The sequence below is a fragment of the Grus americana genome, chromosome Z, assembly GCF_028858705.1.
Source record: "Grus americana isolate bGruAme1 chromosome Z, bGruAme1.mat, whole genome shotgun sequence".
Classification (NCBI taxonomy): domain Eukaryota; kingdom Metazoa; phylum Chordata; class Aves; order Gruiformes; family Gruidae; genus Grus; species Grus americana.
Genome location: NC_072891.1, coordinates 59,893,599 through 59,914,982, shown reverse-complemented (window position 1 = coordinate 59,914,982; position 21,384 = coordinate 59,893,599). Strand labels below are relative to the sequence as shown.

General features: G+C 38.5%; 2 protein-coding genes across 4 annotated transcripts in view; one reads left to right on the top strand and one right to left on the bottom strand.

The window, feature by feature from the left end:
- SLCO4C1 (solute carrier organic anion transporter family member 4C1) overlaps positions 1 to 12,358 on the top strand; it is a 31,145-nt gene extending 18,787 nt beyond the window's left edge. For all 3 annotated transcript variants that reach the window (XM_054810730.1, XM_054810729.1, XM_054810731.1), the window contains 5 exons: positions 3,358 to 3,511; positions 6,051 to 6,238; positions 8,297 to 8,361; positions 10,193 to 10,330; positions 11,505 to 12,358. In XM_054810730.1, coding sequence (XP_054666705.1) covers positions 3,358 to 3,511; positions 6,051 to 6,238; positions 8,297 to 8,361; positions 10,193 to 10,330; positions 11,505 to 11,629 — 670 coding nt within the window. In that variant the 3' untranslated portion in view covers positions 11,630 to 12,358. The remainder of the gene's footprint in view (positions 1 to 3,357; positions 3,512 to 6,050; positions 6,239 to 8,296; positions 8,362 to 10,192; positions 10,331 to 11,504) is intronic.
- Positions 12,359 to 17,888: 5,530 nt separating this feature from the next.
- On the bottom strand, positions 17,889 to 20,561 carry LOC129199767 (uncharacterized). Its single transcript, XM_054810766.1, has one exon. The coding sequence runs from the start codon at positions 20,450 to 20,452 to the stop codon at positions 19,847 to 19,849; it is 606 nt and encodes a 201-aa protein (XP_054666741.1). The 5' UTR covers positions 20,453 to 20,561; the 3' UTR covers positions 17,889 to 19,846.
- Positions 20,562 to 21,384: the final 823 nt, after the last annotated feature.

Genomic DNA, 21,384 nt, shown 5'->3' with positions numbered 1-21,384 from the left:
GCGCAAAAGCAGAATCTGTAAGTTATGCTCCAATGCACTAAAAAGCATTTGAACATAAACAGGGTGGGGGAAAGGATCTTTTCATTTTACCAACACAACAGCATGAAGTGCACCGTGAAAATGCAGAAGATGAGTTGGGAGAATTTGGTTTTGTAGCTCTAGTGCACATACAAGTTGGTAATGCTTCCAGGAAAAATTGATAAACATCTCATCAACAGTTAGGCTTATTTAGTTTCTTCACTTGATAGTGATTATGCTTTTTGAACTGACTTAAAATGAATGTATAAGAAACAGAAGAATGCAGGAAAATCACATCTATGCTCATGGAGGCAACTAAGTGCACAAATATCACAGGTTATGAAGGCTACTAATTTTTCTAGGTCCTTTAAGGGAGTCATTGACATAAACATAACTGACAAATATTACAAAAATTTCCCCAAAATGCGAAGAGTGACATGAAAGACTAACCAGATATTTTTCAGGTATCTCATTTAGGTAATGTGAAAACAGTTAAATAGATAACCTTAAGTTAATGGGACAAAAATTGAGAGGGCTTGGAGGCAGTAGTGATTAAAGGTAGTCAGGCTTCCAGTTCTCTAACAGAGTTCAAAGTCAATGCCATGATACCTTAACCATTCATTTGTATTTCTTTTTCCAAAAGGCATACAGAATGAATAAACCAAATTTCATACACTGACTGGAAAAAAAAAAAATCCTTAAATCCCAAGTTGCCACTGATTCTCATTCCATCTTTACAACTTGCTGTATCAATTGATAATATATTCAAAGGCAAGTGTTGACATTTGAAATACAGCACTGCTTCAGTGTCTGAAAAAAATGCTAGCTGTAAGATTACTGTGAACACTGAAGAACTGTAAAAACTAGGATGCTGACTGTGGTTGCGGAAAGTTGCTAGTTGCATATTGAGCAAAAGCATCTGTATGTAGCAACTGAATACTAAAGAGTTTGTATAGAAATTAGTATGTGAAGCTATCCATATTTCTATACCAGGTCCTATGATAATGAGCAGATGACAAAAGCTACAGCTGAATTGGTTTTTGTCCTATGGTAAATGCAGGTAACTTATGTTTAATAGTTTTGTGTAACTTTGGCAGTTATGTAGTTTAACTGTTGCTGAAGACCTCTTATCTACAGCAATTTGGAATTAACCAATCCTGAAATAACTCTCCCCACTCAGTATCAATTGTAATTTTTTTCAGTTTTTATCTAATTCACTGTTACATGTTGGACTATAGTTTGGACACGTGACCTGCATCAGAATAGTTAACAGCACTAATATAGTGCCCATTCTGAAACTGCTTTCCATGAAGGAATAAATGACTAAAATATGTAGTAGTAGCTCTAACAAACTTATAAGCTTGTGGAAGAATAGCCAAGTGTCTGACTCCTGCTTATGCTATTGAACAAATGCTTCTGAAAGAATCGTGAGAGTGCTCTGAGAGTTCACTTGGAAATTGATGCAGATTCATTTTTGTGGAGATTTTGAAGAAATCCTGTATGACAAGCATTCTACTGAAAAATAGCTTGGAGGTGAGGGGCTGGAGAAAGCTTTTGTAAGTTTAGTATGAGGACCACATGACTACAGGATTGCTTTTGAGTTCATATGTTAATGAACAAAGTATATTGTTTGTAGTATCTCTGTTTACTACTAAATTAGGCTGTAAGCAGAACTAACATGATTTACTTCATCTAGTAAACACTTCAAAGAATTGTTTTTGCCAAATTCTTTTGTGCAGTATTTCCTTGAAAACTTGAAGGAATAGAAATGCAGTGACTATTTCTGTAGTTTTGTTCATTCTACAAGTCTCTGGGACTCCTTGTTTTGTTTTGCTTTGGGAAAAAAATACCCAACTATGGAGCTTTTAAAGACCATTTAATGCCTCATCTACTAGGCTTCTTCAGAAAAGTAATGTTAGAACAAGAAGTTCCATTTCATAAGATCTACCTACATACACAAAACTCTATTTTAATATTTCTCTGACCATGCATAACTAAAGGTTCAGTCCGTCTTTGTAGGTGAGGGAAAAGAGACATTGTTTACACATGTTAACAGGACAAATGTTGCCATTGAATTGATTAAATACTTCTAGGCTTGACATGCCTCATAGGCTAACAAGGCACTGTATGAACAAACCTGTGATTAGTGAAGTTGCTTATGATGCACTGCAGTGCTTTAAACCAGAGCAAACTAACTTTGATTCTTCTATGTATGAAGAATGAACTAATGTAACTTAGTAGGGTTCAACTGTACTACAACCAAATGAAGTATATAGGTAGTTATAATGTTCCTAATATTCTCTGCAGTTTGAATTCTATGTAAGTAATCAGCTTAATTCCTAGATAAATTATTTCTCCTCTTAGTATTTGTGACCATCTTAAATTCTCTTGAAGAAACTCGCCTGTTTAGGTAATGAATCTGGAACTTTCAGTTTACAGTACAATATTTAAACTACTGGCAGTGTCAGTATGCTGATTTCAGCTGACTGAACTCTTAACCTGTGAAGCTTCTTTACTTATTACATGCTGTATTATTAGAAAATCAAAGGGTGTTTTTATTCTCTCTAATTTTTCTTAAGAAGGTTGCCCCACATCCCAAACTGTTTTTTCATACTAGTAATATAGTGGGACTACTTAAAATACAACCATACTATGGCCTGTACTGGAAGTAAATGCCTAAATTGGCAGTGCTTATAATAAGCAAGAATTAAATTATTCTTCAGTAGTTAATTGCTAAACAGCCAGTTAATCTTTAAGGTCCTTTCAGGTGTGATAAGACTTTGCTTGTATGTTATGGGACTCTGCATTTAGCATGTGCAGTTGTCTTGCTACTGGAACAATCTACATGTCTGCATAGCAGCATTAAAGGTAGTAAAATGCAGTGGGTTTGCAACTGGACTTGAATCCAAAATGGAAAAAAACCAACAACTTAGAATATGATCAGAAGAATAAACAACACCAAACACTGCTTTTAATCTTGTTGCTTTTTTAAAAAGAAATGTAAATTGAACAAATTCAAGTGCATAAGTGTGTGGGAGAGAGGAGATATAAGACACAGAATTCTGGGACACTGAATTTAATCATCTGTTTTGTGAATGGAAATTGGAGGAATATTCTATGGAAGTAATAGTAGCACAAAAATAACTAGGTACAGAATAAATTGGAATTCCTTCTAGAGCTGTAACTACTAGAAAAATCTTAGTTTTAAACAATTAAGTGCATGAATCCTCTGTATTGAATATTTTAAGATTTATTATCCAATAAATACTGCATTACTTATTTAGATACCTCCTGTTATTAAATTACTTTATTAAAAGCCTATTAACTTTTACCTTTCAGAACAGGTACCCTATATAACTTAACAGCACCATGCAATGCTAACTGCAGATGTTTGAGCTCTATGTTCTACCCGGTTTGTGGCAGAGATGAAGTCCAGTACTTTTCTCCCTGTTTCGCAGGATGTGCATCACATCTCTTTAACAATGTCAGAAAGGTACTTTATGCTACAAAGATAACTGACATGGTCTGTTATGGTTTCCTGCAGAATGCATTCTATGTTGAAAACATTCTTCTCTTAGTATGACAGGAAATTGCAGTATTTCTGAATCTAAGTGGTAGCTACTACAGGGAAAACTTGGTGAAACACATGTCTAAGTAGGATCAATGTTGGTATGTACCAGAGTCCAATACTCTCTGACCAGGTCCTTTTAGATATTCCACTTGTGGTTGCAATGTTTAATAGCGAATTTACTTATTTGATGACAGTTGATGTTGCATAGGTTTTTTGATTTAGTAGAGTGGTGCAAAATATACTGAAAACACAACGCAAGTCATGCTTAATGAAATATAGCAATTGCAATATACAGTTCAGTCACAATACCAGTGTGATTCCCATTACTGGTTTCTAACATGCTCAGCATCATGATACTGAGCCTCCCCAGTTGTTGGGAAGGCATATGTGGGTTGAAGCTACCTTAAGCCCATTGCTCTCTTTGCAATTCTTCTGCTGGTTGTCTGGCTTTTTATACTCTATGTTGTGCTGAGCCACACTTCTCCGTGCTAGTCTGGCTAACTTAGGGAGACTTTCACACTGTTTTAGTGAACTCAGGGAGAAACACTTATACCACTAGTTGATCCAATCAACTGACATAACTGTTTCTTTTCTGCATAGTGCTCTCTGTAACAGCTGTGGTCACTCACAGCCTTCATTTTTCTGTAAGCTTCACAGGCACATCACTCTTTCCCACCTCTTCTGAGCCTTCTTCCAGTGTAGGTGTTTATTGGTCAGTCACAGTATGTTTCTTACTAGTGTAGTGTTGTAAATGTTACTTCTACTGAACTTTCTAATGCTGAAAATAACATTAAACCTGAACGTACTTTAAATAGAACTGACAATCAGAAAAGCAGAAATCAGCAACTGCCTTAACGTTAAACTGTGGTTCTTATCTAGATCTTTAAGCATAATGTAATGGTTATTGCATACATGGCAAACTGCTTCTTTCCAAACCTTGAATGTTAGTTGCCCTGGTGTAGGAATGGTCAGCCATGAAAGTGGTTGGTTATTATTGAGCCTTCTTAGAACTCAGATGCTTTCTGTGCTTGTCTCTCTTAGTACAACAAACTATTGAGCAGGGATGTGGAAGGAGTGTAGGAAGATCCTAAAGGTAGGCAAGCTGAACCAGAGGGTGCCTCTGGGTGCTTTGTATGTCAGAAAAGGACAATGGTAAATGAGAAGAGGTATTATCTAGAATAATGTAGGTAGACCGACTGCTTCTTGCTGTGAAAACTTCACAATTCACTGATATATTGTTTTCTTTGAAAACAAACTTGGGTGGACTTAAAAGAAGAACATAACTATTCTATCTTTTTACCTTCTTACACCAGCAGTCTGACATTGCTTCTGTTCTTTCCTGCTTAAGTCTTAAGACTAGAGGTCACCTCTCTTCCTGTCAAGTAAAGCCCAGTGTGAAATCCAGCCTGTTCATGGCCAAGACTGTCAAGCTGGGTAATCTGGGACTTGCCAACATCTCTGAAGAATCTGAGCTGTTGTGGCTTCCAGTTTCTTCTGCTACTATTGTAACTCAATATGTATTATCTAAGCTTGAAGAATAAGGCTTGAAGTAACAGTGGTGCAAGTAGATGTGAATCTAAAGAATGAACCCTGTTCAAGTAACAGTTTTTAGTAGTTAACACAGTTAAAGTTCTTTGGAGTATAACTTTTGAATTGTACAGAAATAATCAGCAGTTTTGGTTAATAAACTAGTTAACAGTTAACATTAGCTTATTTCAGTATTATTCAGTATTATTTCAGTATAATTTAGTATTATCTCAGACTTTTGAGAACCATGTAAGATTATCTTCTGCTGTCAGGGAACTAAAGCTTTTGGCTACCCTTTGTTCAGAAATTACACTTTGCAAATGAAACCGGTCTCATATGGGGAAAGAAAAAGGACGTTTCCTCCTTTCCTCTAACCCTTGACAAACTCCATGGTGTTTAACTTTTTCAAAGAGGTGATTTGTTTCAAAATTATATATTTTCAAAAATTTTTATATTATATATTGCTATTAAAAAAATCTTGTTTTGAACACTGTAGCTTGCCCTTTCTTAGTTGTAACTGGTGTTATCTTCACCAATTTGTAGTAAGATTTGAGTGCAAAAGTTAGCATTTCAAGGCTTAGTCTGCTGGTGGTTTTGTATTGCATATGGTTGTACCTCTAACTCTAAAATCTCTTTTAGTTTTATGGTTTTTATGTTTGCACTTAAAAACTTGCTCCACACAAGTGTCTTTTAAGATCACAAAACCAAAAATAATTTTTAGTTAGGTCAGCTGGATCAGTCAAGTGCTGCTGAACCAGTATTAAAAGTGAAAGTTAGTGTCATATGGTCATCAGGAAATGGACTATTTCCTGTACTGTAAAGTCAGGGTTTATTTTTTTTATTCAGTGTGATGTAGACTCAATGAACATTTACCATATTAGTGTCACTTAATGTCATTCTTAGAGCTAAATTTTGTTTTATAAATTATTTGTAGATGTACCACAACTGTTCCTGTATTGGGAAACCAAAAAGAGAAAATGGTTCAGAAGACTTCCTCTATGAAGCTGTTCCTGGGAAATGTCCAACACAATGCAAATTTTTACCTTTATTTCTGACCTTCTTCTTTTTTGCTGTTGTTTTTACATTTATGGCTGTTACTCCAACAACTGTGGCCATTCTCAGGTATGATGTTTGAGCTGAGAAGTAGGTAACATTCTTCTGAAAACTCAGATCAATGAAATACTCTAATTTTTTTGCTTTGGAATGTGGACTTAAAGCAATGTGCAAGGAATCTCCTGGTGCAGTATTTTGTGTTAGTAAGCAGGTAGTACTTGGCATAGAGCACAGTCATACCACTCTTCACTATCTCTGTAGTCACATTAGGTTAGTAGATACCATTTGAATCTATTAAAAAAAAAAATCTTTCCTACTTGTAGCAAAAATCCCTCTTTTATGGGAGCGTTCCTGGTTGTTTTAGTCAAAGCAAGAAGGAATAAATGTGCCGTATGCTTGGATGAAGAAAATATTCAACTAGCCTGTGTATTGGTAGTGCCAGGATTTCAAATTATACCAAGGAAAGAATAAAATGGCAATCAGTCTCATATTCTCAATCATTGATTCCTGTCTCAGTTCAGAGTTCTGACTTGCAAAATTGCAGTCTGTCAAGAACTGGAGATTATCTTTCATGTGATATTGATGTTGTATATATGGTCATTAATACAAAATGTGACATCATGTATGAAGCTGTTAACCAGTGGTTTGACTGTCTTTCAAATTGCTGAAACTCATATGCATGTAAGCTAGATAATTTTTTTAATACATGATCCTCATTCTGAAAGTAGAGCTGTTTCACTGTATGTTGAAACCTGACTTGTACCTCTAGTACTTCTACAGCTAAATGTTCATGACATGTAGTCATAAATGCACTATACACATGATGCTTTTGAAGGGTATGGTTAGATGCTCTTTTTCCAACTTTCTAGGCAAGTAGTTGGGGAGGGGAGTGATACACTGCACCAGCGCTTTGAGGTAACCTCCTATTCAGAGTTGGTGTAAATCTGGAATCAACAGCTTTTCATGTTAGTGTGGGGGCAGAATAATGTGAAGTGTTCCGTTATCTTTGAAACTGAGCTGACATACTTTTATTTAGATAATTCTAAGGAATAACATTTGGCATCTTGAATCCTTGTACGCTTCAACTGAAATGGTGAAACATTTTTTGTAGGAGAGAGGACTGTAGAGCAGTTTAAATGTGCAAAAAGTAATTAGCTAAATGTGAGGTAAATTACTACAGTGTATTCAGCTATCTTTTCAGCAGGCTTATTTTGTGCAACTTCAAGTGTGAATCCACGTGTTCATGACTGTATTCTAGTGCTAGAAATAACCACCCACATTATGCAAAACTCATTCTCCTTCCTGTACTTGCCTTTATGGGTAGGGGGATCCTAACAGTAACTGCTGATAACTGCTCATCTTGGATGTTTTTCTGTGGCTAATCCTCATACATACTCCAGAATGAGAAAATAACTCCTGAATATTTAATTACTGTCACTTTTAAATGACAGTGTTTCAGTGATACAGTTTATTAAAGAAAACAGTGCTGAAACTGAATTGTATAAATTAAGGAAGTTAGGTTGTATTTAATCTTTATGGTAGTATCTTTAAGACACTGTCAGGATAAAATGTTTGTTGCTACTGAAGTATCTGAAAGAAATGGGTAGGAGGTAAGGAGATAAATTCTACTAGTTGTTAAATCAATATATTGATTTGTATAGCATAGGCCAGAACTGATTAATTGTAGGGCCAGGTGACTATATATGAAGGTTATGGGAAATACACCACCTTGTGCTGTGCTGAAACCTAGTCTCAATTCATGTATTGCTGCTTTAGTAAGAGTAGCTCAGGACTGCATTCTAACACTGTCCTTAAATCCTTGGTGGTTCTATGGAAAATTGTTCAACAGTGTGCTGCTGCTAAGCTAGCTTTTTATTTATACTGTTTTGTTAAACTAATTCAATCTAAAATTCCTTGATGAGCTGTAGGAGTTGCTATGTTCTTTTGTCAAAACATGTCTTGAAGTTCTTTGGTTAATTGTTCTGCACATGGGGTTTCTAAAATCCTCTGCAAAAAACAGGTTAGAAGAATATATTAAGTTCAAGCATATTTACTGAAGGATAAAACAGAGAAATAGAACAGTTAAAACTTGTTTACCAAGTCTTAAGCTGCAAATCTTGTTTACAGGTGTGTGCCAGATAAACAGCGCTCATTTGCTCTTGGAGTACAGTCAGTGTTTCTACGACTACTGGGTATGACTTTCTTGTTGAAACACTTGCCTCTGAATAGTCTACTTATTTGATGTTTTTCTAGGCTTCAGAATAATGCGTTAAGAAGCATGAAGAGGCCTGTCATTGGCTTATAGAATATATTTGTTATAAGCAGATGCTATGTGGATTCAAATTCCTCTCTAAATAGGGCATGCGTGTTCACTTCAGCCTTTCTTGTTCTCATTAGCACAAACAAAATGCAAGTAACTCTTATTCTTTTACCAAAAAGCACCTGCTGTCACTTTCCCCAGAAGAAGGCTTGTTCTGAGAGTTGAGATAAGAGAAAGTGATGTAATAGAAAACAGCTTCATGTAATTAAACATCTCAAGTTCCAAAATTTAAAAGAAAGTGACACTATCTCAAACAGTTTTATCCTTGGTCATGCCAGTATATTTTAAAGTGGGTAGGTGGAGTCTTCCTTTTCCCTTCCCTTTTAATTCCTTTGAGTAATTTTAGCCTTTATTGAAATTGTAGGTGTGTGTGTGTGTAAATAATTACTGAGTTTTTATGTGGAAAATCTACTTTCTAAATCTAAGAATCTCCAGAATACCAGTAAGACAGGTAAACTGCCTTAAATAAAATATAAAGCTAAATGTAGGTATTCTCTAAACCACTCATTTGAATTTTCTCAGGCATATTTCAACTCCTGTTTTTCTTGGACACTTTTTAAATGGTATGTGTAATTCAAGACTCTGTCAAGGCTCAGTTACTGAGTTATCTAACATAAAAGTATTTACTACTGCAGCCATTCACTGCCATTTGAGATAAAATATCTAGCAGTGTGAGTTCTGCATTGCTGTACCTATTGAAATTCCAATTAATTTAAGTCATTCTACCAATAAAGGGTAACAAGAGTAAACATCCTCACAGGTAGACATTAGCTGACAGGTAGTATGTAGTGTTATATGAGGGCTCCTCTGTTTCATTTTAATAAAACTTAAGATATCTATGGCAGAGTCTTAACTCTTGACTTCCCTGTAGAGCAGAGGATAGGAAAACTTTTTGCACTGCTTATACTGACTGTGGCTGAAGAAGGTAGCAACTAACAGAATTACTACCAACAAGATATTTATGCTGTAAACTTGAGGAATCACACTGGGGTCCTGGACGGCAGAGCTGTAGTGAGGACATAGCTGCTTGTTAGCTCAAGAACAGTTTAGGCCTTGGGTAGGTTAGGTAAACATGCAGTGATGTACCTAGAGTGTTTACAACAAAATTGTATATACCTGGATACAAAATACTTGTGCTTTATAAAGCACTGCTGTAACAAAAATTACATAAATCTAAAAATCTATGCAGGAATAACTTTAAACACTATTCATTCTTTTCCTAGAAGCTCGTCTACATCTGAGGGATGGAAAAAATATATAATTGAACACGTTAACATTATATTTTAATTCTCTACATTTGGAACAAGTTAGTGTTTATGATCTGAGGAGGGATGACTTCAGTTGCAATCCTCTTCCTTGATTAACTGATTTCCCCCCTAATTTTAATCATATTTTTCTTTACCAATGAAAACTGAGGAAGTTACAAGAAGTTCAAGTATTTGAAGAAACTTCTTGCTTGATAAAGTGAGAGCTGTATAAAGGATTAACTGACACTCTATGCATCCTATCTATTAGAGAGCAATGGAAGAGGCACATTTGCTATGTAATATGAGCCCTGTGACTTTGATTAAAATGTTGTGTTTAGTGTGTGGCTATCCCATTTTATCTTCCCCATCAGCTTGGCATTTCACTGTATGCATTAAGACCAGGTAAGACTATTCCAAGTAACTCAAACTTTCTAACATGTTACTGTGGTTTTTTAGGTACTATTCCTGGACCCATTTTGTTTGGTGTTGCTATAGACAACAGTTGTACTCTGTGGGATGTTAATGAATGTAAAACTAAAGGAGCCTGTTGGCTTTATGACAATGAAAGAATGGCTTATCTGCTGATGGGCATAAGTAAGTGACTTCTTCATATTAAGTACATGTACAAGGTAATAGATATACTGATCTTGACAGCTAGATGGGAATTATTTTAAAATAGAATATTAAAATTTTATTTTTTAGCAGCAGTGCTTTTTTTAAAAATGTTATTTTTGTATAAATAGTAAAAAGCAAAATATTATGGAAAGAGCAATACCACATTAAGTGGCTTTAAAAGACCTAGAAAACTTTCATTAAAAACAATAATACAAAATAGTTTTGCTCTTCAGTCTTTCTTCATTGTCATGCTTTACTTACTGATTTTTAAGGGATTGGCATACATTTCAGTCTTATCTGGCTTGGTCTGGCAGCTTAAGGTCTGAGAAGCTTTCTTCCTCTTGTCATATTTCCATTCTTTTCCCTAAATTAATATCAAGATCTTGAAAATATCTCTGAACACAAGTCAAATTTTCCCAACTTATTAAACAATTTGTTCCCTTCAACTATGAGATATGTATGTCTGGGGGAGGGACAGTAGGCTAAGCTTGCATCTGTGATAACTGCTGTTGTCCTGTTTTCTAGCAACTGTGATACTTACAATGCATAAAGTGAACTGATAACATCTAATCTTGAAACTGAAAAAGCAGAAGTCACAGCTTTGGGTTCCAATATCTCTCAGGCATATTTGTGATAAAATACAATCTCTTTCCCCTTTCTCTTCTCTTTCCCCTCTACTTGTGCCCCGCCTCCCCCCCTCCCCCCAAGTTGCACAAACATGAAGTAACACAAACACTGTGCATCAGTGATGAGTAAATGCAATAACCTTTTAAGGTAGCTGAGGAGAGAATACTTAACAGGTTTCTATGTGTGGAGTTTTAGTTTGTGGCAAAGAGAATATTGATGAAATGAAGTAAGTACTGGAAGAAGTGAGGAAGACTTGCACTTTAGGCTAGAACAGGGTGAAGAAATACAGAACTGAAGTGATGACAATAGGTGCTGCAAGCAGAACTGGCAGGCAGGTGAGGGATCTGAAGTCAGTTGGAAGACTGCCTTTACCTGCCCTTTGCAGTTAATGTGAAAGACATTGAAATTCATACCATCTATTTAAAAGCCTTAGAGTAACTCACCATGTGAAACTTATTTATAAATGACTGAAATACTCTGGTCTGAAGGTGACTGCAACAAGGACTGTTCTATTCTTTGCATTCAGGTGCTGCTTGCAAAATCATCACGATCATCTTTGTGATCATGGCAGTATGTTTGTATAAGCCTCCACCAGCAAGTGCAGCCCTGTCACAAAAGGATTCAGAAATGGTATCTGCTATACACACATAAATCATGAGCGAATGGGGGGTTTTCAGAAGAAGCTGATAAGAAGAAGCACTGTTACAACACTTGTACCGAAGTTCTCATACACCATTACCTAAATACAAAAGATCATACTCAATTCTTGAACAAGTTAAAATATTTGTGAATGTGTAGTGTTCTCTAACTTGCTAAACATCCTTTTTAGTATGCTATTGTGTACATCCAAAAGTGTGACACTTAAATTTGCAGTCCATTTTGAAACGTCTAATACTTAAGTGAAATAAGGTGGAATATTCCAATAAAAAACCAGGTAAAATGAGATGTATTGATCTCTAAGCCCCATTTCTACCTACTTGTAAAGTAATACCTACGGGAGACTGTAGTGGAAGAAAACGAGTAACTTGGTGTATTAAAGGGAAATGTGGATGTTTAAAATTGACTTATTTTAAAGTGCACATAATCTGGGCAAATGCCTTAGTTGGGGATTTTGATAGTAGATTTACTTGGGAATGTACAAATATGGACATGTTTTTAAAAATATTTTTGCATGTTATCTTAATGTCATAAGTTCACTTTTTAGTATTTGTAGAAAAACGTATATAATTATTACAGGATAGCTGGGTTTGTAACAGCAAAATGTTTAAGTGCCTGAGTTTCTATCTGGAATAAATACAGAAAGTTGCTGTCCACCTGCTTTCTTTAGGCATTGTTAACATTTTTCTATAAAACTTGAAAATAAAACCTATTTTCTTATTACTTCTGTGTATGCTATGTCATTTCTAAGTGGTTGAGCTCTAGGGTTCTCAACTCCAAGAAACACAATGCTGAAAGCTAGCAAAAATATGTATGCAAGCATCAACAGTAGGAAAATATAGTGTTCAGTTGTTCCTTCTGACTTATACACTGCATGCAATTAAAACTGTATTTGTATAGCACAGCAGATATGCTACCCAAATTAGCCACTTTTACCTGACATTAAACTATATTGCCTGCTACTGAAATATCATTCAATATTGGCTAGAAATTTTTAATGAGTAAGATATCATCTGCACTTGCTTTACTGTAAACTTCCTATCTGTAGCACTGGCTATGCATGTCACTCTATATGTTATGTAGCTGCGTGTGTCCTTTTCTTCTGACTACATGGACACTACTCACTGAATCTACCAAGATTTTTAAGCAAGTGCTACAGCAAAGGATTGTGGCATGTGGGCCATGTTTCATCTAATTAAATGCAGCTGTTAAACTAGGTAGAAGTTATGTATACAGCTCAAGAAAAGGATCCTCTATAACTATTTAGAAAGAACTGTGCAGGAAATAAAGCAAAATAGACTACATCTCCTGAAAGCACAAAACATCACAGCTTTTGAGGCAGTGGAGGAAGGGGGCAGAATACAACTGAATTTATGCTTGCCCTATTTAGTTGAATGTCTCCTGATAACAGTTTCCTGATAAATGGGCTCATAGCAAGGTGGGTAACTTCCCTTGAAAGAGGTAAATACTAATCTTCCATAAAGTTTGGGAATACGGCTTAAAACTCTGAATTCAGTTTCCACTTCTGATATGGTTTGTTTACAAATCACTTAACCATAGTAAAGACATGCCATATGGTAGCTAAACTGGTAAACTTCTTTCTTTTGTTTTAGGCTGTGGGATCAGTTTATAGTTTTTGCTTCTTAATGTAATTATGCAGATTACAAAACTTGTGAGGCACAGCAACAGAAGCTTCCTCTTCTGAGGAAGTTACCACTTTTATTTGCATCAGAGTGGTTATTTAGGTGGAGAAGAAAGTACTTCTATTGTGTTGTATAAGTATTGTCATGGTGTAAAATTATAGTTAATGCTAAATGCTGCTGCGATTTATAATCTAGCCTATGACTTGTTAAAGATTACCCTGTCTAGTTTAGGAGGGGCAGCATAATGATTAGGAGAGAGACCAAATACTTAGAACTGGGTAAGTTAACACATTTACCTTGTGTCCTAGGAATGTTAAGTTAAAAGATACAGTAATAGATAGCAGAGAGCAGTAGATGTTGTGTCAAAGGCTTTACTAAGTAAAGGTAAACATAGCACATTTGTTCAGCTTGTCTATGTTAGGTATTTGGACAGGAAAGGTGAATTAAAAACTGCCCAAATAACTGGGCCCAGAGGGTCAAAGCACAAAGTCCAGTTCAAGTGAAGTCACTAGTGCTGTACCGCACAGATCAATACTGGGGCCAATCCACTCCATCCTTTCTATTAATGACCTGAATGATGGGATAGATTGTGCTCTGAAGGAGTGGCTGATAGACCAGAGGGTTGTGTTACCATCCAGAGGGATCTTGACAAGATGGAGAAACGGGCAAATGAGAACCTCATGAAATTCAGCAAGGGGAAGTAGAAAGACCTGCATACCTAGGGACAAATAACCCCATGCACCAGTAACATGCAGGGGGCCACCCACCTGGAAAGCAGCTCTTCAGAGAAGGCCCTTGGATTCATGGTGGACAAGCTGACCACAAGGCAGCAATACACCCCTTTTTCAAAAAAGGCTGATAGCATCCTGGGCTGCAGCAGATTGAGGGAGGTAATCCTTCCCCTCTATTTCCACTTATGAGGACACACCTGGAGTCTTGTGTCCAGTTCTGTGCTCTTCAGAACAAGAGTTACAGACTTACTGGAGAGCATGTGGTGCAGGTCTACAAAGATGATTAAAGGACAGGAGTATCTTTCACACTGAGAGAACTGGGGATGCTCTTTTCAGCCAGGAAAACAGAAGGCTCAGGGGGATCTGAGCCTTGAAGAGAAGGAAGCCATACTCTTCTTACTAATGCCCAGCTGACTGGACAAGAAGCAGTGAGCACAAACTGAATCACATTAAGTTCCTTCTGAACACAAGAATTTTATTTTTTTTAACTGTGAAGGTGGTCAGACATCAGAACAAGTTGCCCAAGAAGTTATGGAGTTCTTCGGGATGTTTAAAATCTGACAGGACATGATCCTGAATAATCTGTTCTGGTTGATCTTCCTTGAGCAGGGAGGTTGGACTGGGTAATCTCAAATGGTCCCTTCCAACCTAAATGGTTCTGTTTCTATGGGATGTTCCTCAGTGTGGCTTTTGTCCCATTCACCATGTGTAATTTCTATACAGATGCATGCAAGGGAAGATCTATCTGTTCTAGCAAAGTGTCCTTTGGTTTTTTTTTTTTTTTTTGGGGGGGGGGGTGTTGTTGCTGAGTCGTTTGTTTTTAATATCAGCTTGTGTCTCACATTAAACAACATTTAGCAGTTAATACTGTGTGTATGTCTTACTGGGTGTTATTAGTTCTCTTCTTGCTAACAGTGTTGAAACGTTTCAAACAGCAGTTAACAGTCTTCTGTGATTTGTACATGCTCTATGAACTACTGTTTAGAGTGCTTGGACTGCTAAATTAATGGACTCATGTCTTTGAGGTTGTATTAACTACCACAAATTTGGGGTTTAAGAAGAATCTCGAGTATTGTCCAAAATAAAGATGATTTTAAATGTTTTGAAAGTTGCATCTTCTAATTAGCATAATTATTTTTAGAAACAAACCCTAGTGCAAATGAGGCTGTCCAACTAAACAGTGTAGTTGAGCAAAAGTTTTATTTCATCTGTGAGCCAGAAGATTCTAAACCTCAGTATATTACCCTGCATGGACAGGGCAAACAAGTCTCCAAAACTTTATTGGAGCCTCTGCTCGGTAAATCTGTAGGATTCCAGGAGTCTTACAGAGGAGTGATGGTAATTAGCTGTTACAGTTGAGACTAAACTTTATTTGTTGTTGTGTGTTCTTTTATCTCAAAATCAAGACTGAATTTGTCTCTGTTCTGCAGAGGAAGGATGATGATAACGTAGTCTCAAGCTCTGTTTGGAGAGTTGGAGTCCCTGTTAAAATAAGCTAATTCTTTGTATTTGAGCACTTCTCCAAAGTGAATAGTTTAACACCAAAATTCACTGTAATGGCAAGAGAACATTCTTCCTGGCTTCATGAATACTGAGAAAGGGGAAAATCTGAATTTTATTTTGCATGTGGCTAACATACATATAATTACTTAAAAATATAAAATATTTTGTATACATACTTTGTTTGCAGAGTCTTGCACATGATTAGAGATATCTGAACAAAATGACCTGAAATGGGTTAGTTGTAAGCAGAGTAGACCCAAGTATGTCTATTGATATATTATGCACAGAAACATGGGAACCTTACGAATACTGCAGCTTGCTAGCTGGTTTTACATATTTGAAGTTCAGTTGCTGACCATTACTGAGGTGGTGACAGTGGGCCTTGCACTGCTTCCTGGTCTAAAACATGTTAAAAATCAGGTATAAATAAATGTAGGAAAATTACTGAAAAAAGCATCTCTCAGGTCTGAAAGTCTTCAAAAGCGTTATGGGTTGAGTAGTATTTCAGTTTGGGAATGAATGGGTGTGAAATACATCTGTAATCTTTTGTTACAGTAGCGGAACATATGATTGTGATTTAATATTTGACATTGGTTTTGTTTGTTTCCAGCAGATGGCTCTATTTCTGCTAACAGAAGTCAGCTTTTTTTTTTTGGTTGGAATATTACGGGTCTTTAGAGTACAAAGCAGAAAATATACAGCTTTTGCAAAAATGTTCTGTTAATGGAAGCAAATAGTGTCTCCTGTCTGCTTGATTTCTGTTTCTGTAGTGGCAGTGACTTTGTTCTTGTGAATATATGAATATGCCAGTTTATGATTTCCTTTCTTTTTACAATGTATCTGTGTAGCACTCTATGCAACTCTATTTATATGCAACACTATTTATATGCAATTCAATATAGCAAGGGTCTGCTACAGGCCACCTGACGAGGGAGACCAAGCGGATGAGGCCCTCTATAGACAGATAGGAGCAGCCTCACGCTCACAAGCCCTCGTCCTCATGGGTGACTTCAGCCACCTCGATACCTGTTGGAGGGACAACACAGCAGGGCGTAAGCAATCCAGGATGTTCCTGGAATGCACTGATGTTAACTTCCTCCTCCAAGTGATAGAGGAGTCAGTGAGGAGAGGTGCCATGCTGGACCTTGTTCTCACCAGCAAGGAGGGGTTGGTAGGGGATGTCAAGCTCAAGGGCAGCTTTGGCTGCAGTGACCATGAAATGGTGGAGTTCAAGATCCTCAGGGCAGCGATGAGGCTGCACAGCAAACTCACTACCCTGGACTTCAGGAGAGCAGACTTTGGCCTCTTCAGGGATCTGCTTGGTAGAGAGAGCCCTGGAAGGAAGAGGGGCCCAAGAAAGCTGGTTAGTATTCCTCCAAGCTCAGGAGCGATGCATACCAACAAAGAAAAAGTCAGGTAAAACCACCTGGAGGCCAGCATGGATGAACAAGAAGTTCCTGGGTGAAGTCAAACAAAAAAAGGAAGCCTACAGAGGGTGGAAGCAAGGGCAGGTAGCCTGGGAGGAATACAGAGAAACTGTCCGAGCAGCCAGGGATCAGGTTAGGAAAACTAAAGCCCTGACAGAATTAAATCGGGCCAGGGATGTCAAGGGCAACAAGAAAAGTTTCTGTAGGTATGTTAGTGATAAAAAGAAGACAAGGAAAAATGTGGGCCCCTTCCAGAATGAAACAGAAGACCTGGTTACCCAGGATATGGAGATGGCTGGGGTACCCAATGACTTTTTTGCCTCAGTCTTCACCAGCAAGGGCTCTAGCCACTTTGTCCAGGTCACAGAAGGCAAAGACTGGGAGAATGCAGAACTACCCACTGTAGGAGAAGATCAGGTTCGAGAATATCTAAGGAACCTGAAGGTGCACAAGTCCATGGGATCTGATGAGTTGCATCTGCATGTCCTGAGGGAATTGGCGGTTGAAGTGGCTAAGCCACTCTCCACCATATTTGAGAAGTCCTGGCAGTCCGGAGAAGTTTCCACTGACTGGAAAAAGGGAAACATAACCCCCATTTTTAAGAAGGGAAAAAAGGAAGACCCAGGGAACTACAGGCTGGTCAGTCTCACCTCTGTGCCTGGCAAGATCATGGAGCAGATCCTCCTGGAAACTATATTCAGGCACATTAAAAATAAGGAGGTGATTTGTGACAGCCAACACGGCTTCACTAAGGGCAAATCATGTCTGACAAATTTGGTGGCTTTCTACCATGGGGTTACAGCATTGGTGGATAAGGGAAGAGTGACAGACATCATCTACCTGGACTTGTGCAAAGCATTTGGCACTGTCCTGCACCACATCCTTGTCTCTAAATTGGAGTGTTACTGGAAAGCGGCAAAATAATTCACTCTCTAAGACTTATTTTGAAGTTTTAGAAAGCAGGCATTCTTTATTGCAGCGCTGGGTGCACACGGGATAACTCCACCTAATGTGCACACCCAAAAGACAAAACTAGCAAGTATTTATACTATGTTAATATACATATTCAGTATATTTCCAAGTAGTGCTTATCACATTCATGGATTTTCCAGGAACTCGTTAGCATATGTTAATGTCTTTCATGCATGTTTGTTAGCACCTCCAGGTGGTCGTCGGGGTTCTTCAGGCTCAGTCCTGATATCAGGTATAACTTATCCCTCAAGGCTGGTTTTGTGATCACCTTGTAAATTTGTTATCTTTGTGCATCTGTTCTTCCAAGGCCGAGCTGTTTAAAATGAGATTGTTCCAGAGCTTCTTATCTTACAACTAATTATTTTCTAAGTTACAATGGTTTCCCTTTTGTTTGGTTACATCTATTGAGCAATGGCTCTAATTGCTTGAATTGATCTTAAAATTTCAATATTCACAGGTATCAGGAGAGACATGGATTCGATGGATAGACCACTAGGTGGATAAGGAATTGGATGGATAGTTGCATGCAAAGAGTTGAGGTCAAAGGCTCTGTGTCCAAGTGGAGACCAGTGATGAGTGGCGTTCCTCAGAGGTCGGTACTGGGACCAGCACTGTTTAATGTCTTTGTCAGTGACATGGACAATGGGATTGAGTGCACACCCAGCAAGTTTGCTGACAACTCCAAGCTGTGTGGTGCAGTCGACACTCTGGAGGGAAGGGATGCCATCCAGAGGGACCTTGACAGGATTGAGAGGTGGGCCCATGTGAACTCCATGAAGTTCAACAAGGCCAAATGCAAGGTTCTGCACATGGGTCAGGGCAATCTGTCAGAGACTGTTGAAAGGCCACAAATACCCAGTTTTCTCTCACAGGGTGGTGTCAAAGACTGTTGAAGAGCCACAAGTACCCTGCTTTGTCTCAAATAACTTGTGCTTGCCTCAGGTACTGCAGAGGTGTCCGGGGCAGCAGGGGTGCTGCGCAGGTGGGGTGGTGGGTTGTCTCCCTCTGCCTCCTCTGGTAACTTTCCAGCAGCTGCTTTGGGCATGTGCCGGACACCTGGGACCCCGGAGGAGCCCCCCCAACCCAATTCCAGAACTCCCTGGAATGTCAAACTGTGCAGATGTGAACCCTTGAACCTTCCAGAATAATGGACTGCACAGGTGCAAAACATCTGCATGTTACTGCCCCAAGGGTCGTCCTGAGGGGCAGAACAGTATAAAGGCGAGCACATGCGCCACACTGTTGTTGACCCACCACCTGTGGACCAAGACCGAAACCCGGGAATAAACCTCGTAATACCAATGAGTGTTAAAAGGCAGGCATTCTTTTTTGCAGCGCTGGATGAACGGGGGATAGCTCCACCCAACGTGCATGCCAGGTGATCACCCACACACAGGTTATGTAGGATCAAAACATACATATTCATCGTTTTTCTCAGAAAAGGTGGTCCTATGATAATAATTTCTTAGAATTCATTTACATATTCTCCTCCCTGTCACACATGCTCAGTGATTTGAGTCGGTAGTCTTCAAGGGGTCTCTGGTGGTCGTCAGTGGTCTTGCACCCATGCCCGCTGGATGACCCTCTTCTCACAGGCGTGCGCAGTATCATTGTTGTGGATGCACCTGTTCCATAACAACTTACTTCATAAGATTAATATCTCCGGACCTATTGTCCGGTTGGGTAGGAACTGTACATGGAACTTAGCAGCGTTGTACCTTGCCATGGTCAGTTAGCTTCATTACCTATTACCTTGGTTACAAACTAATTATCTCAAGCTGATTCTATAGTTTCTGTTTCACGGCCCCTATCCCACAGTTACATTTCCCCCCTTTGGAAGTTTTGAAATAATAACTTTTCAATACTTCCACTCATATTTTCCTATCCTAGACACATTACAGGTGTTCTTAAACTTGTAACCATAGCATCCACACCTCAATGTGTCTGCTCATGTTTTTCTTTTGCAAGTTCTATCATAACTTGTGGGGTAACTATTACCTGATTTTCTGGTGTTACCCACCATCCTTCCGTATTCTGAGATGCCTTTAAGTGCTCTGCCAATTGTTCATCTAGTTTACTGTATCTTGCTTTTAAATTTGGAATTTTCATCTGTTTTACTGGTACTAGTGCAAGGATACCTTGTTCTGCAGCCTCCTTTGCAGCTTTTTCTGCCAGCCCATTACCTACATTTACAGCCGTCTGACCGAATTGATGAGCCTTGCAATGCATTACAGCCACTTCCTTTGGTTTCTGCACATCTTGTAGGAGTTGAAGAACTTCCTCCTTATGTCTTATTGGTGATCCCTGGGCTGATAACAGTCCTCTTTCTTTCCAGATAGCTCCAAGAGCATGGATCACACCAAATGCATATTTGGAATCCGTCCATATGTTTACCCTTTTCCCTTCTGCCATCCGTAAAGCCTGCTTTAACTCCACCAATTCTGCTTTCTGCGCTGATGTATTTGCAGGTAGCGTCCCTGACTCCAAAACCTTGTCGGTGGTAACAACAGCATACCCGGCCATTCGCCTTCCTTCTTGCATGAAACTGCTTCCATCCGTAAACAGTTCCAGATCAGGATCCTTCAAAGGTTCGTCCCTCAGGTCCGGTCTGCTGGAATAAACAACTTGTTCAATGGTTAGCAGGCAATCATGTTCCAATTTCTCAGTAGAATTTTCTGTTGACAGGAACATTGCCGGATTTACAATTGCTGTGTTTTTTTAATTCCACATCATCTTGTTCCAATAGGACAACCTGGTATTTCAACGTTCTGCTAGGGGATAGCCAGTGACCCCCCTTTTGTTCTAAGACAGTTATAACCATATGTGGTACATATACCATTATCTTTTGGCCCATAGTCAATTTTCGAGCTTCTTGAATCAGCAGCACCATTGCTGCCACAGCACGCAAACATCCCGGCCATCCTTTACTCACGGTGTCAAGTTGTTTGGAGAAGTACCCCACCGGCTGCTTCCAAGATCCCAGCCATTGTGCCAGCACTCCAAGGGCCAGATGTTGCCTTTCGTGCACAAACAGCTCAGAAGTTTTCGTTAGAAGTTTTGGTAAACCCAAAGCAGGGGCCATCATTAATGCTTTTTTGAGTTCTTTAAATGATTTGTGGCATTCAGGTGTCCAAGTCAGGTATTGGTCTTTGGATTCCTTCAGGGCTTCATATAGGGGTTTCACATACAGTCCATAATTTAGAATCCAGAGTCGACACCACCCAATCATTCCCAGAAAGGATGTCAGTTCCTTTGGACTGTTTGGTTCGGGGGTCTGACAAATGGCTTCTTTTCTTTCGTTTCCCAGTTCTCTCTGTCCTTGAGATATCTCAAATCCCAAATAAATCACTGCTTCTTTCCCTATCTGGGCCTTGTTTCTGGAAACTCTGTATCCTCCTTGGCCCAGGAAATTCAATAAACTGATGGTCATTTCAAAACATGTTTCTTTGCTTTCTGCTGCTATCAGGATGTCA

Coding starts and splice junctions, on each gene's coding strand:
- LOC129199767 (XM_054810766.1), bottom strand. CDS start 20,452: ATGCAAGAAGGAAGGCGAATGGCCGGGTATGCTGTTGTTACCACCGAC.